This window comes from Lycium barbarum, chromosome 9, assembly GCF_019175385.1.
Source record: "Lycium barbarum isolate Lr01 chromosome 9, ASM1917538v2, whole genome shotgun sequence".
Lineage (NCBI taxonomy): Eukaryota > Viridiplantae > Streptophyta > Magnoliopsida > Solanales > Solanaceae > Lycium > Lycium barbarum.
Window position 1 is genome coordinate 19,800,854 of NC_083345.1, and position 17,485 is coordinate 19,818,338.

The 17,485-nt window shown below is 34.3% G+C and overlaps 1 protein-coding gene and 1 pseudogene across 1 annotated transcript; both read left to right on the plus strand.

Moving 5' to 3' along the window:
- Window positions 1-8,785: 8,785 nt before the first annotated feature.
- On the plus strand, window positions 8,786-11,296 carry LOC132609687 (probable LRR receptor-like serine/threonine-protein kinase RKF3). The gene has a single exon (XM_060323794.1). The coding sequence runs from the start codon at window positions 9,145-9,147 to the stop codon at window positions 11,077-11,079; it is 1,935 nt and encodes a 644-aa protein (XP_060179777.1). The 5' UTR covers window positions 8,786-9,144; the 3' UTR covers window positions 11,080-11,296.
- Window positions 11,297-12,279: 983 nt separating this feature from the next.
- On the plus strand, window positions 12,280-16,442 carry LOC132611734 (probable LRR receptor-like serine/threonine-protein kinase RKF3; annotated as a pseudogene).
- The last annotated feature ends 1,043 nt before the right edge of the window (window positions 16,443-17,485 follow it).

Consider the following 17,485-nt stretch of genomic DNA (forward strand, 5'->3'; position numbering starts at 1 on the left):
TTCTCATCAATCATCATCATCATCATCTCCACTACGTGTTTCTGCTAGTATAATTTACTCCAACTCTTTTTCAATTTACGTGGCAGAATAGAACGTATCACAATATTTGTATCCTTATAAAAGTGTATCATTCAGGTAGAATAAAAAAAAACACTTAAGTTATTTTACTTTCAAATATAAAAAGGTATTGCTTTTTTTTTTTCCTTAGATTGTCTAATAAGAAAATATTGCTACATATATAGAACGGAACAGAGTGAGTACTATGATTTATCGCAATGATAAACTGTTTGTTCCATGGTTACTTTCTTTTGAATTCTATACAAAATTAAAGAAAAGAAAAAGAAAAACCTTCCATGCAACATTATAAGCTGCACCAGTCCAAAAAAATAAATTTAAAATTAAAATTAAAAAAGCAGCACCAGTCCCTTCCATGCATGATGGAAGATTTGTGAATTATTATGTGTATTCCACCACCATTTATCAAATTATGAGCAGATATAGGTAAAAAGAGGAGTAAACGTGGAATGCAAACCTTGCAAATACGACTAATAAATAATTTACTACTCCTACTAAATCAATACAGTATTATGGATCTTTAGTGGATGTGCGGACGTCGTTGCTTTCAGTGGATTTCTGTGGAGATTATAGACTTCTGGTATAAGTTATGTCAGTGTTAGGAGACACTTTTTGGTTGGCGTTTATTTTTCAACTCACAACAATTTGTCTGGGATATATACGGTATTGCATTAACTAAGTTTTCTCGTGTGTACTTAAGTAGTCATTTCCTTTTATTAATATACATATGTACGTTCCCTTCCCTTTCCCTTTGATCAGCTAGCAGCCTTTAATTAAGAGGACTCATCTTACTGCCAATGAGATCTAGAACCATGCACCAAACTCATTTAGCTGGCTCCACATAGTATAATGACCACGTCCAGAGCTGAATCTAGGATTTTTGGAGCATGAGTTTACCATTAAAAAAAAAAAAAAAAAAATGTATTAAGCGGGAATTGATCCCTAGTCCCTTAGGTAAAAACTCAACTTTCAACCAAGTGCACAATTTAGTCTTTTGTAGTATGTGTTCCAGTGGGTAGTATTTATACTAATTTTAGAAAATATATACATAAATTACCTAGTTTTACGGCGAGATCATGTGTTCACGTGCTCCAAAAATAGTGCTAAAATCGCCCCTGGCCACGCCACATGCATGGAATGAATTTAGTCCTTGTTCTACTCAAGATTAATTTATATTTAGGACTTTCAGATTAATTAAATTAAGTAATTTTTTAATTTGAAATGTATAGACTAAAAACATTTACTAAGATTTCTTTTCATACCACTAATAGTTTAAGATCGAAGTACCTGTGTTTTTGTTGACTTATATATGCTAGGGCTATATTACTTTGAATTGTATATCATAACAAAAGAAAGGCGGAAAAATAAGTAAAATGAGACGGCCAGGTTAAGCCATGTAATTTGGGTAGAATGCACTGATAATATAAGTGTTGCACCCTATTTTTACCAAAGGCTAAACAAAGCACAACTTATGGAACTCAAAAATAATTAATTATGTACAGAGTCGCCACCTAGCATTTAAGGTATACTAGGGTACCTATGAATTATTAATATATGCAGCTTAACATGATCTACGAAAATAAGTGAGATTCTAGGTAAGGGTTCAAATTATTCCGAAGGGAAGGTGTTAGGCATCCTTCAGAATCCACAAATGTGGTTCCCGGCTGGACCAATTTAACTATACGAGGTATGTGTAAAAGGCTTGATTATTATTTACAAAAATTAATAGAATTTAGACTAAGAATAACTAACATGAATGTTTATGTAGTAAAAGGTGTAAGTATTTACATATGTATAAAAATACGTATTACGTGATAATTTACAAGTAAATAAAGTGCGCAATTACCGTGACTAAAAATTTTAGCTTTAAATGAATATATTATAAAGATATTTACTTAACAATGAACGATTTGCTTTTGAATGAAAAAAAAAACAGATTTAAACATATGTGATATAAACAATTATTTAAAAAGGTTATCTACAACTTAAGAGCTTGAGTATGTGAAAAGGTGTAAGGAATGGACATGAAATTATTCTGCACGCAAAGTGTGTTAACTAATTTAACTAGCTAAGTATGTACACCTAATCAATTAATTATGAGAGTACATTTTAAAACCTAAATATTGAGGCAAATCACCCTATTTATTTACTTAAGTGTGCTAAGCTACTAAATTAAAACTCTGGCGAAACATGATAACTATAAGAATATTAACTACAAAAATAATAACTGTCTAATATTAATTTATCTAAAACACATGAAATTTAAATCACCTAAGCAGATCATAAATAAATACCACTAGCCTACACCCTAAAAAGTAAAGTTTCACTATATTTTATGCTTGCATAATTTAAGAATGTAAAAAAAAAATATATATATATAAACAAAGAATTTAAGAAGCTATTTGAACTTCTTTTGAGTGTCATCTTCAAAAAGTAACTCCGGATACCTGCGTGAGACTTAATAAAAAAATGTTAGTAAGAAAATAAATAACTATCGGATGAATTAAAGAAATAATGAATAAAAAAAAACACCCGTCTTTGTACATGGAAGGCCTTGGAAATCGACGGAAATTTCTTCATCGGCCAACAAAGAATTTTATTCAATATCAGTCACACAACATAAAAAAAAAATAAAAAAAAAATAATAATAAATAAATAAAACAGCAAAAGTGAAACCAAAGCCTCAAAACAAAAAAAAATAAAAAGATACGAAAAATGATGAGACGATGGTAAAGATAGCGAGATAGCGGTGTAGCAGTATGTTCAGATAAATCACCGCAAAGATTCTACCGGTGGCCAGCCACTAGTGAAGTACCCAGCCAAGCCTATCAATACAATAAGTTGTATGTACATAATGTGTAATATAAAAAATATGTGTATGGTATATAGATGCACATAAATGCAAAGTAGGTAAAAAAAAAAAAAAAAAAATTATAAATAATGTGAGATGTAAAATGCAGAAAATAATTGACAAAAACGTATGGAAGTAAGAGTGTGGATAAAGAAAAAAAAAGTCTTTACAGAAATCGCTATTGTATGCAAAGTGTTGTTAGGCAAAGAACTAAAAATGAGAGCCCCCTTTTGAGCAAAAAATGAGGGGATCGGAAGTGATGAGCAAATGAAGAGGAGAAAGTATTTTTTTCCCAAAATGAAAGAGAGGGAGCTAGAAGATGGAGACGAAGTGGTGGAGGTGTGATGGTTCGCAGCTGTTGTTGGTCGTAGCTCGTCGGAGCAGTGATGGGAAAGAGGGTAAAGGGAGGAACGGAGGGCGTAATGGGCTGGTGGTGGTTACAAGTTGTTTGGTGGTGTGGTGCGTCGGTGGTTTGTGGTTGTGTGGGTTGGTGTTCGAAATTTGTTGGTACTGATTGTAACTTGGAGGAGGGTAGTTGTGTTTAGAAGAAGAAGAGAAATCATCTTCATCCATGAAAAAGTTGATAAGGGAATAATAAGAATGAAATGGGGATTTGGTTGCTATTCTTTAATCTTTCCTAGTCATTCTTCTAGGGAAGTCATTCAAACGATTGAAAATAGTTTTTTTTTTGTCATGGAGATATAGAAATTGTCTGACAAAAGAGATAGATAGTGCTATGCTATGTATAATAATATCATAAATACAAAAAGTCAAGACCAAGAAAGAGCTTAGGAGATTAGCTTTTTATTATTTTTTATACACATAGAAAAAAGGGAGAAACTTAAATATATGTGAGTGGGAGTAGGCATGAGAAAAGCTGTCGGCGTGCATCACAGTGATGATTCAAGAATTCATGATCATGTCCCATTATTATTTCACATTCTTTTGCCTCCTAAATGCTTATTATTTCACATTCTTTTACCTCCTAAATGCTTACTTTAATCCCCTTTTAAAAAAAAATGATGAAACCTTGACTTGACTTGATCGAATTTTACTCTGCGTTTAAAAAATTAATTACTTCGATTTTCTCTACACTGTCAGACTGTACTAAAATATAGTTAATTAATACATGTATAAATAATAACGCAAGTATAAAATATAAACATTAATGTCTATGATATGAAAATGTATTGCTATAAAATTAAGAAACAATTATTAATTGCACAAAAAATGATAGTATTACGCTGTACATGTGCAAAATAATGATTCTTGAAAAAAATGACAATAAATTGAGAAAATTCCTAAAATAAGGATGATCATCAATAAATTGTTGAAAAAATGTAAAAATGTGTAAAAAATGTATTTCGTGCTCTTTAACGAATCAGGGCCCCCCAAAACGTTAATTTTAAGCACGTCGAGCCAAAATTAGGTGTCAACAATAAGCATTTTACTTTACTGTATAAACAAAATAATTCTTGATATGGCTATGAGGTACACATGTGAAGAATGTAACTACAAACTAGCACATGTGTATAACTCCAAGACAATTAATTAAGAAATTAATGTGTACGAGAAGATTATTACTTAGTAATTAGTCATCGGGGAGCAAGCACAATTATCCAAGATTGGGAAGATGGTTGGCAATCCAAGATTGGGCAGATGGTTGGCATGTTTACACAAATTTTAAATTCACTGGTTGATTATATGATTTTCTTATTAGTCTCTCACGTGATTGATAGTAAAACAATGCATACGGTGTCATTCTAATCCACCTAATTAGGTTTTTAAGTCATGCTTAAATTTTACCAATTGTGGCTAGCTAGCCTCAATTACGAAGAACCTTAATCTTGACCACCACTTTGTCCATTTATAGCTATACTAATATACTAAATGAATAAATTACAAGTTGCTAGTATGTAATTTAGATATAACTAATTGACCACAGCCAGCGAGAAACTAGAAGCTAATTAAAGAAATAAACTACGTAGATAATTACCTTATTTTCTCACGTTTTACACACTATATATGGTCGCTTAAAATTTCAAGAAATACAATACAACTTGTATTAAAGTAAACAAATTCTTTATTTGGTTATAAGTTATAAATAGTCAGAATATGTAACTAGCTTTGAAAAGTATATCACTTGGATTGTCATCAAACTCTTGGCCATCAGCTTCTTAGTTATGGGGTTATGCGTAAGGAAGTATACAAATTTCACGTTTAGATTCATCAACACATAGTGATTAGTGTTTACGCTTCATTTGGTGGATAGTTGACTTAACTACTTTATGTAGTCCGTATTCAAGATTAATCTAAATTCAGCAGAGTAAGTAAAAAGGGTTCTGAGCATCTTTAGCGATGCGGCTAAAAACTTTTTACCCCTTAACTGTAACTGTTTATAATTATCGTCAGTATATATTCAATATATAACAAAATTATACTAAGTGCATACACAATGTATGATATATACACACTCATTATTATGTAGTGATTGTACTAACTAAGATTTTTGAAAGATAAAGATTAAAGTTAGTTTTAATTTGGATATTATTTAGCTGCTGTATAGTGTAAAAATACCCAAGTAAAAAGAAAGAAAAGGTGGTAAACTTTGGGCCATTGTACTTTGGAGCAGAGTGATTTGGGCTCGAAAAAGTCTTGCAAATACAGGAATGGCTGGATCACCATGAAGCCTGGTTGGTCATTCGCACTTTTGTCCTGTTTTGTGCAGGTATGTAGTTTCTGTCCTTCAAAAACGAACTTATGGATATAGGGACATAAGTTACACATTATAATTTTCACAATTTATGTTCGTACCCTTAAAGAGCTTATGTCCCTATAAGCATAAGTTTGATTTTAAAAGGCAAAAATTAAAGACCAGTCCATTTGAAGGGAAAACCGTGCAATTACCTTAAGCACTTGGGGGTTCTTCTGATTAGGGCTGTGCATATTAACGGTTAAACCAATAACCCGAACCAATTAATGGGCTATTGGGTTAATGGTTCGGGTTAATGGATTACTGGTTCGGGTATCGGGTGGTGCCCTGTGGTTATTGGCTTATTGGGTCGGGTCACGGTTTGGTCATTTTTGTTAACGGGTGAACCAATAACCCGATAACCATTTATTAATTATAATTCTACCGTTCCATATATAAAGTCACTTGACTAAATTTAGGGTTCACTTGATTTCCACTTCATAAACTCAGTCTCTCAAGAGGTGTATCACAACAGAAACCCTTCTTCTCCAACTCGCAAGACGCAAGCCCGACTTGAAAACGTAAACTTACTAAACTATTTTTTACTTCTTCTACATTGCTTTCAATTCTCACTCTTGTTTATGTGTTTTTGTATTTCTCTGTTTTGGGGTGTTTGTTGGGATTGGGAAATTAGGGAAATCACTTCCTAGCAGAAAAAGTTCTTCGTTCTTGAATTTTTTTTGTTCGGCATAGTCTTAGGAGATGAAGCGACTTTCAGTTTTGAAGATGGGTTCCTTGTTCTTGAATTTTTTTTGTGTGAAATCTTAACGGTTAAACCGATAACCGAACCGATAACAAACAACAACCGATTAACCGATAACCCATTAACCGATATCTTAACGGTTCTTTAATGGTTTAACATGTCTACAAACCGATAACCGATAAGTTGAACCGATAACTTTGAAACCCGAACCGAACCGACCGATATGCAGCCCTACTTCTGATGTGGAGGACTCTCTTTCCTTTCTATTTTTTTTATTTTTTTTATATATAACTGAGAAATATATTATTTCCAACTTCCAACATTGAAAAATAATGAATTCGTCCTTTAACATTTCGTTACTTAAAAAATAATGGTGCGCACTGATTCGACCATCTATATATTTAAATATAATTATCGTTATAAGTGATTTGATTGTGTACATTTTTTATATTAATACATGAAATTAAACGTTTTAAAAAAAAAGTCCTACATGTTCCAAGAAAGGTGAATTTGGCAACAGTTAAACCAACTGCTAATTCAAATCCACCTACTGGGTTCAGACTTTTCGTTGATAAATCATTTTTTGTAAACAGATGTGCAGACTAGCATCCAAATGAGAAATGGTTACCATATCAAATTGACTTTTCCTACCATTAGCAAGGTCCTACTATAGAATCCAGCCACAGCCATTAAATTCCAGAGGTGGGAGTTGGTGTTACGTATAGCTGGGCCAATCCTAGCAAGACTTGAATCAGCTTTTGTACTACTAGTAGTAGCATAAGTTGGTGTTTTTGACTTTTTTTTTTTGGCTGTGCATACCTAATTTGTTTCATGAATACCTGGTGTCGTTTGGTTGGAAACAGGTTATCCCATGTTAATTTATTTTGGGATTAGTTATTTCATTCTTTTACCGAAATAAAATAACATTATAATTTCGGGATAATTAATCTCCAGATTAATTATGCTGCTATTTTATTCCAACCAAACGTGGAATAAATTCATCTCAAATATAATCTCGAAATTATTTATCCTTATCCTCATACCAAACCAGCCCTACTGGTGTTGTTTGGAAATTATACAAGATGCTTGGATGATTACTTCAATTTAGAATATACTAGTATAACAAAATTATTGTATTTTAGTTATTTGATTTGCTTTTATTTTTTCACTTCTAGATTAATTTATTGGGAACGTGCTACCTTTCATCAACACATATATAAAATGATTTGAGCGTGTCTGGGGAATCTTATAAGCCGGTCAAATTGCCCATAAATACCTTTTAACTTATCCAAGAATTTGATAAATTTCAAAAGTGCTTATAAAATGATCTGAAAGTCATAAGCTCGCCACCCCCAACTTATGATTTTTCAGCTCATATAAGTATTTTAAATTTGATCAAAATTTTATGATTTTATCCTTGATTTTTTTCTTCTAACTAGCTCTCCAAATCAAAATCCCTGACTCTCCTCCCCATTTCATACCCGTCATTCCTGCTTTTCTTTCTTATTGCTCTTATATTTAAAAGTTTTTCTAAGGAATTTAAAAATATCTTAATCATTTTAGCAATAAAACAGCTTACCAATATTTTTTATCAAGTACATTCACTACGTGTCTAATCCGTCGGTAGTTTGTCTCAATTTATGTTACCTTTTACTTTTTAGTATGGCCCAAAAAACAAAATATTTTCATAATTAAAAGTAACTTAACTTTTAAAATTTCTCTTTTATCCTTAATAAAATGATTATAGTCACACAAATATCTAAGATTTGTTTTAAATTACAAATTTCAAAAGCCTTTTTTTCTTTCTTAAACTTTGTGTCACGTCAAACAGTGTCTCATAAATTGGGATGGAGGGCGTTCACTTTTACTTGTCCATTTTTTTAATTTTGCATTCCCCTTAAGAATTACTCCATCCGTCTCATATTAGTTGTCTACATTACTATAAATATCTGTCCCAAAATACTTGTCCATTTACAAAATCAAGATAGAATTAATTAAATTTTTCCTACTTTGCCTTTAACATTAATTTTTTTTTAAAGTAACCAATATTGATTAGAGTATAATTAATTGGAGAGAGATAAATGTATTGTAATAAAAATCCAAATTTATTTATGAGTTCTTAAAGGGCGTGTAAAAAGAAAAATACATAAGTAATATGGGACAGAGGGAGTAATATATTAAGTATAGATTTTGCCATAATACCTATATTAATTAGTGTATAGTCTCAATAGAGTTGAAAAAAAAGTTATTTTTCTCTTAACATGCTAAAATGGATCAAGTAAAAGTGAACGGAGGGAAAACTAGGTGTTCTTCACTTTTAACTCTTTTGACATTTGACTAAACAGATACACAAAGTGGGACCCACTTTCCTATGTGACAAAATATATCTCAAATCTCAACCAAGACATTTCCCAGAACCCACACAACTTCAAGAACTCAAAAACTCTAAATTCCAAGGCTGCCTGCCAGATATGAATATAGATTCATTGCATTAAAATAATACCACTAAACAATAACTAGCAAATAGTGGATGATTATTGATTCTATAATCAACTCCAACTCAACAATTATTTCTCCTCCATAACCAACACCACTATTGAGCAACCGGTTCATTAGATCGAGTGTTCCCCTCGAGTTGCCCTCTATTCTGTTTGTCAAGTGGATAGACGGATGTATGAGTATGTGTATTGATTATCGACAACCGAACAAAGCGGCCATAAAAAACAAACTCCATTACTAATCTTGTTTCTTCAACTCTCAACCATGTTTCCTGTTCTTCATCTCTTCATCTTTCTCCAATTATCCTTAACTTGTCATGGAACACCTCATCATCGTACTCTGCTCCAACAACCTAGTACAAACTCTTCATCATGTCCTCTTGACTTCAACTCACTTCGTGGAATCATAGATCAAATACCAAAAAGACCAACTACAAACTCAACAACACAGTGTCAATACATTCGTCAAGGCTTACGTTTAGTCCAAGCCGAATATCTTAAACTTACAAACTCTTTCTTTCCACCTCTCATTTCTGCTAATTCTTGTTGGAAGTCTTACGAATCTTTAGTCGACAACTATGTCCCTAACTTCAATATCCTTAACACTTGTGGTTTTCAAACTTTTTGGATATCTCAAGGTTGTATGAATATTACAACTCGTTTTGAATTTGAATCTAAAGTCTCACCTGCTGCACTTTCAAATATTGTTTCTGCTTGTAATCAGTCTTTGGAGAATAATTCTCCTTGTGCCACGTGTACTACTAGTTTATCTAGTCTTGCTTCATATCTACCTGGTCCTTCTGTTGGGAATGTTTTTGATTGTGCTTCTTATCCTTCGATATATGCAGCAGCTTTTGCTAACCATTTTGGACCTACTGATAGGGGTACTGCAAAATGCTTGTTTTTTTTTGATATTACTGGTGTTAGTTCAGGGAAAGGTAAAAAGAATGTGGTTATTGTTGTTGTTGTGGTAGTTTGTGTGTTGGTTATTGGACTTGCTCTGTTTGGTTATTGGTTTTTGTGGAGGAAAAGGAAAATTAGATTGGCTAACCAGTGGAATACTACTAGGAGATTGGAGAGTAATTTGAGTTCTCGTATGGATTCGATTAGTGGAAGTACTACTTTGGTGAGGTTTACTATTGATGAAATTAAGTTGGCCACTAAGAATTTCACGAGGACGAATATAATTGGGACAGGAGGGTATGGGAATGTGTATAAGGGTGTTTTGCCTGGTGGGGTTGAAGTAGCTTTGAAGAGGTTCAAGAATTGTTCGGTTTCTGGTGATGCAAATTTCACACATGAAGTGGAGGTTATTGCCAGTGTTAGGCATGTAAATTTGGTAGCTTTGAGAGGATACTGCACTGCTACGACGCGTTTCGAGGGTCACCAGAGGATCATTGTTTGTGATTTAATGAAGAATGGGAGTCTTTATGATCATTTATTTGGGACGGGGCGTGAAAAATTGAGTTGGGGTATTAGGCAAAAGGTTGCGATTGGCACTGCTAGGGGTTTGGCTTACCTGCATTACGGAGCACAACCTTGTATCATTCACAGGGATATTAAGGCTAGTAATATACTTCTAGATGAGAGTTTTGAGCCTAAGGTGGCGGATTTTGGATTGGCAAAGTTCAATCCTGAAGGGATGACACATTTGAGCACTCGTGTGGCAGGGACGATCGGATATGTAGCCCCCGAGTATGCTTTATATGGCCAGTTGACAGAAAGAAGTGACGTTTATAGCTTTGGAGTTGTGCTTCTTGAGCTTTTGAGTGGAAAGAAAGCAATAATAGAGTTTAATGATGGGCAGCCGACGCTTGTGACTGATTGGGCCTGGTCATTGGTCAGGGAAGGCAGACCGTTAGATGTTCTTGAAGACAACATTCCGCATTTAGGCCCTCCAGAAGTTGTGGAGAAGTACGTATTGGTAGCTGTTCTTTGTTCCCATCCACAATTGTACGCGAGGCCAACAATGGACCAAGTTGTGAACATGTTGGACGCCGAGATACCTGTTCCAACCATACCGGAGAGACCAATTTCTCTCATTGCTGATCTTGATGACATTGAAAGGTCTGTTAGCAGTAGTACTGGTGGTTCAGGTAATCTGTCCACTGCTACAGGCTATCAGCCATACATATTTGAGCGTGAGGCACCCTTAGCAGATAGTGATTCCGTCAAAGCCAGAACATTGGATCACAGATAGTGATAGAGCTGCACAGTATCATTTTTACTGCCTGCTTCGATAGACATTCTATGAGTTTTGATGAATTGCTCATTCATTGGTTTATTTGCCTCCAATTTGTTTCTGATTTAGGAACCAGAACACTAACACAAATTATACAGTGGCTATGTATGTATACTCAGTTTTGATTCTTATGTACTACAGTTAGGCTGAATAAAGCTTGATATTTTGTATGCAACTTGCTCTCCCAATGTCCCTTGCTTTACCAAGACTAAAGATACTGTTTATCCTATTATGTAATGCATTTGATTACCTTCAACTAACTGATCCTGCAATTACATATGTTTCATTTATTGCTTCCTACAATAGAGTGACGTTAGGTGGGAAAGGCCATGTTAGGAATAACATGGGTGGAGCTAAGTTCATGGCAAGAACTACATCACCTCTAGAGCTAGCATAAGTCAAATGTAAATTGCATTATCCATTCCCCACACTTGAGGACTGATGATCTTTAGCTAAGCGTTTTTGTTTGCCTCGCTATAGAAATGTTCATTTGTTCCTTATTTGGATCAAAATTTGCATGACCAGGTATTGTTCTGCTTTCTACCTTCTTGTCTATAGCAGTATAGACAGTGGTTGACAGAAGATAGTTTGTTATTTAGAGGTAAGGGTTTACTTATTTACATTGTCAGTTTTTACGTCTTTTTTTTTTTTTTTCCTTTGACGACAAGGGAACCACAGTTTTTACATATTTTACACTATTAGTTTAACTGAGTATGACATGTTACTAACTTTTACACTTACCCGTATTAAAAAATCCATTATTCTGGTGGTTGTACTGTGGTGACTCCTACATTATGGATATAGAATATTCTTCAACAGGAGGTACTAGCTAAAGAGCAGGAGGAATATGTATACTCAACTTTGGATTCTTCTGTAGTAGGTAGGAGGAATTAGGCATTATGTTTAATAAGCAACTGCTCTCCAAATGGCTGTTGCCTTACCAAGACTAAAGATACTAATAGATCCTATTTTTTAATACCTATGATTACCTTGATCTAACTGACCTGCAATTACATAGGTCTCATTTGTTGTTTCTCAAGAATAGAGTGACAATAAGTGTGAAAGAGCATCCAAGGGTGTGGCCTAGTGGTCAATAAAGTGAGTTGAGCACCATGAGGTCTCAGGCTCAAATCCCAGCAGAGAAAAAACACTAGGTGATTGCTTCAAACTGATAATGGTACTGCAAAATGTTTTTTCTTCTTGATATTACTGCTGTTAGTTCAGGAAAAGGTAAGAAGAATGTGATTATTATCAATGTGATGGTGGTAGTTTGTGTGTGGTTTTTGCACTACTTGTGTGTGGTTATTGGTTTTTGTGGAGGAGGAGGAAAATTAGATTGGCTCACAAGTGGAATACTAGGAGACTAGAGAGTAGTTTGAGTTCTCGCTTGGATTCAATTAGTGGAAGTACTACTTTGGTTAGGTTTACTGTTGATGAAATTAAAGTTGCCACGAAGAATTTCGCTAGGGCGAATATAGTTGGGACAGGAGGGTATGGGAATGTGTATAAGGGTGTTTTGCCTGGTGGGGTTGAAGTAGTGTTGAAGAAGTTCAACAATTCTTCATTTTCTGGAGTTTCAAATTTCACACATGAGGTGGAGGTTATTGCTAGTGTTAGGCATGTAAATTTGGTAGCTTTGAGAGGATACTGCACTGCAAAGAATCGTTTTGAGGGTCACCAGGGGATATATATATATATATATATATATATATATATATATATATATATATATATATATATATATATATATATATATATATATATATATATTTTGTGATTTGATGAAGAATGGGAGTCTTTATGATCATTTATTTGGGTCAGGGCGTGAAAAATTGAGTTGGGGTATTAGGCAGAAAGTTGCAATTGGCACTGCTAGGCGCTAGAGGTTTGGCTTACCTGCATAATGGAGCACAACCAGGTATTATTCACAGGGATATTAACACTAGTAATATACTTTCAGATGATTTTGAGCCTAAGGTGGCGGATTTTGGATTGGCAAAGTTCACTCCTGAAGGGATGACACTCCTAAAGGGATGACACATTTGAGCACTCGTGTAGCAGGGACGATGGGATATGTAGCACCCGAATATGCTTTGTATGGTCAATTGACAGAAAGGAGCGACATTTACAGCTTTGGAGTTGTGCTTCTTGAGCTTTTGAGTGGAAAGATAAAATAATAGAGTTTAATGATGGGCAGCCGACGCTTGTGACTGATAGGGCCTGGTCATTGGTCAGGGAAGGCAGAGTGTTGGATGTTCTTGAAGACAATATTCCGCATTTAGGCCCTCCAGAAGTTATGGAGAAGCATGGATTGGTCGCTGTTCTTTGTTCCCATCCGCAATTGTATGCGAGGCCAACAATGGACCAGGTTGTGAACATGTTGGATGCTGAAATTCCTGTTCCAACCATACCGGAGAGACCAATTTCTCTCACTGCTGATCTTGATGACATTGAAAGGTCTGTTAGCAGTAGTCCTGGTGGTTCAGGTAATCTGTCCACTGCCACAGGCTATCAGCCATACATATTTGAGCGCGAGGCACCCCTAGCAGATAGTGATTCTGTCAAGGCTAGAACTTTGGATCACAGATCATGATAGACATTCTATGAGTTGTGATTAATAGCTCATTAATTGGTTTAATTGCCTCGATTTTTTTTATATAGGAACCAGAACACTAACACAAAATGTACAGTGACTATGCTTGTGTACTCAACTATTGATTCCTATGTCCCACAGTTAGGACGAATACAGCATGATGTTTAGTATGCAACTTGCTCTCGGGGCGTCCCTTGCTTTCCCAAGACCAAAGATACTGCTAAATCCCATCATGTAATGCATTTGATTACCTTCAACTAACTGATCCAGCAGTTACGTATTTCTCGTTTATTGCTTCCTGCAGTAGAGTGACGACAGGTGGGAAAGGCCATTTTAGGAATAACATGTGAAATATCAAAGAGGCAATCTCCATGATATTGAAGGTTGTAAGGCCATCAAAGAGGAGACGTTTGATTAGAATCAACTCTGCTCCATATTAGATTGAAGTGCTCGGGAAAGGTTGCGACTCAGTTTCTTCTACAACAGCAATCATGATGAGTGGAGCTAAGTTGGCTAGCATACGTCAAATGGTAAATTGCATTATCCATTCCACACTCTTGTAGACAAGTGATCTTTAGCTAAGCGTTTTTGTTTGCCTCGCTGTAGAAATGTTCACTTGTTCCTTATTTGGATCAAAATTTGCATGACCAGGTACTGTTCTGTTCTCGATCTGCTTGTCTATAGCGGTATAGACAGTCCTTGGCGGCCGATCTAGTTTGTTATTTAGTGGTAAGGTTTTACTTACTTACATCGTCTGTGTTTGGAATTTTAACACTGTAAGTGTATTTTAACTGAGTATAACATGTTACTAACTTTTACACTTACCTGTATTAAAAAAAAACCATTATTCTGGTGGTTACACTGTGGTGGCTCCTACATTATGGATATGGAAACATTCTTCAACAGGAGGTACTACCTAAAGAGCAGGATGGAATATGTATATTCAACTTTGATTCTTCTGTAATAAGTAGGAGGAATTAAGCATTATGTTTCATAGGCAACTGCTCTCCTAATGTCTTCTGCTTTACCAAGACTAAGGATACTAATAAATCCTATTTTGCAAGGCATTTGAATTACCTTAATCTAACTGACCTGTAATTACATAGGTCCCATTTGTTGTTCCTCAAGAATAGAATGACAATAAGTGTGAAAGATCGTGTTAGGTATAACATGTGAAACTTCAAAGAGGCGATCTCCATATATTGAAGCAGAGCATGTAAGGGCATCAAAGAGGAGAAACGTTTGACTTGGATCAATTCTGCCTCATAAATCAGTGGCCGAGCCAAGAGTTTGAGTGAGGGGATTGAAAAAAATTGTATAAAAATATTACACCTAAGATATGAACCTATGTCAAGGAGGTTCTACAGTTTATAGATATACAAGGGACTTAATTTTACCCTTTTTGCACAGTGTTATTTTTCGGTAAAGTGATTCAATTGAACCCCTTTCATCATGATAGGTGGAGCTCAGTTCATAGCAAGAACTGCATCATCCCTGTTTCTAGCATATTGCGTAACTCCAATGCTAAATTGCATGATTCGTTTCAATTTCTTGTGAACAGGTTATGTTATCGTTTGGTAAGGATTTGTGTTTTGCCTCTCTGCAGTTACGCTCTTTTGTTCCTTATTTCAATCAAATTAGGCATGAGCATGTATTGTTATTTTTTTAATCTTCTTGTCTATAGCTAGCAGTATTGAAGGTGCTTGGGCGCGAAGATATTTAGTGGTAGGATTTAACTTATATACATTGATAGTGGATATATTTCTTACATTATGTGTGCAGTTTAACTGATTGTAACTAGTTACTAACTTTTACAATCTTAGTGCGTAAAGTTAAAACATGTAGTGATAAACCGTGATTCTGGTGGTTGTAAATTTGTAATGTGGTGACTCCTATATTATAGATATGGAATATTCTTCAACAGAACTATACTTACCTTCTATCTAGGCCACTTATTTAACCAAAACTCCAGTTTTACTATTTGTCTCAGTCGGTCTTAATATTCTTAGTGTTCTGTGTGTGTTTGTATGGCGTTCGTGGACGTGTTTTTTCACCATGTCACTCCAGGATTACTTATTTATGAAAGCAAAACAAGAAAACCTGTAAAGTTTATCATGGTTCTGCAATATAAGATAGGATATTAGGAGCTTTACCTTCTTTTACATAACTCGATATCTGATTGTTAAACACCACTTTATAACGATCGCTCTTCTTGTCAAGCTGAAAAATTCTTTTACTAGTATTTTCATTTATCCAGAAATTGCCTATTTATCGGGGTTATTGATGGGCAGTAAGATTTTGCAAAAGAAAAAGACACTATGTGCTTATTTTTGGACTACAAAATGTCAAACAGAGAACTCGAGAGCACGGATAGTCAGGGGCAGAGCTAGGGGGCTCAAGAGGTTCATCTTAATCCCTTTGCTGAAAAATTACATTGTATATATAAGGTCAAAATTATTTGTATACTAGCGAAATTCAGTTCGAGAAGACGAAGGGAACAAACCAAGCCTGCTCGAAGGGAGTCCGAGAAGATAAGTCCAAATCTGAGGAAGGTTATCCTTCACAGATTTATCTCCGAAAGCCACACCCACAACAGACGTGTCCGATATTTTCTGAACCATTTACCCACTTTGGAGCTCGTGTCATTTAGTTAGAATAGGACACTAGCACTATAAATGCATATGTAACAACCCCATTAGAGGGTATCCTCATCTCATCTCCATCTCTGAGTTAGCAATTACCATATAAAAGATTCCTTCACAGTAAAGGCCCAATATTAGAAAAGCTTTGTCACTCTTATCTTATTTTTAGTCCAAACAAGGAGATAAATCCTTCTCTCATTCGGACCCATCATTTGCACTTGTTACACAGGCTATCCTCTCTTAATTTTGTGTTATTCGTTACTTTTCGATTATTCGTTTTATCTTGTTAACAAGCTCGGTCACATATCCTTTAAACCGCGTACAAATTTAATTGTTGCTCTCTTTTGAGGGAAAATAGATATGTAGATATAGATTATACACTATAGGTAAATGTATAATGTATATAAGTAGTGTAAACTCAGTTTCTACTTTGTGTATCTTTAATTTATCATGTATATACACTGAGTAAATAGTAAATTCACATCATATATACATGGTATGTTCAAGTAGCCTTCAATGTAGTGTTTGATGTCCAAAAAAATTCGTTTTCCTCGATGACGAATAGCATGGTGTTGTAAAATTTTCCGCAAAAAATTGTTTGATATTTTTTAAAATTCTATGCTTGAATGATAATTTATGCATCATTATTACCTTTTTAAAAATATTAGAAAAAAAACTTACGGATAATTGGAACATATAAAAATTATTCCAGGATCCAGTTATATTTTCTTCATGTTTGTCATCTTTTCTCTCTCTCTATTTAACTTACACACTCCCTTAATTCTCTTATATATATATATATTCTATGCATACTAATGTATTTATATACATGGTATGATTCATTTATAAGATAATTTTATTGACGTATAATATAATATACATGGTATAATTCATCTTTAGAAGTATACCGATGTATTTTATACATGGTATAATTTAACATATACTATGATATTAAGGTATACTATTAAATATCTGATATAAATATAATATACATGGTATAATTCATTTTAAGATGTATATTGATGTATTTTGTACACAGTATAATTTAATAAATATAATATATGGCAAAATCAAATTACTTATATGAAAAGAAAGTAGGAACACAATTGTTGGTGTGAAGATAACTTTT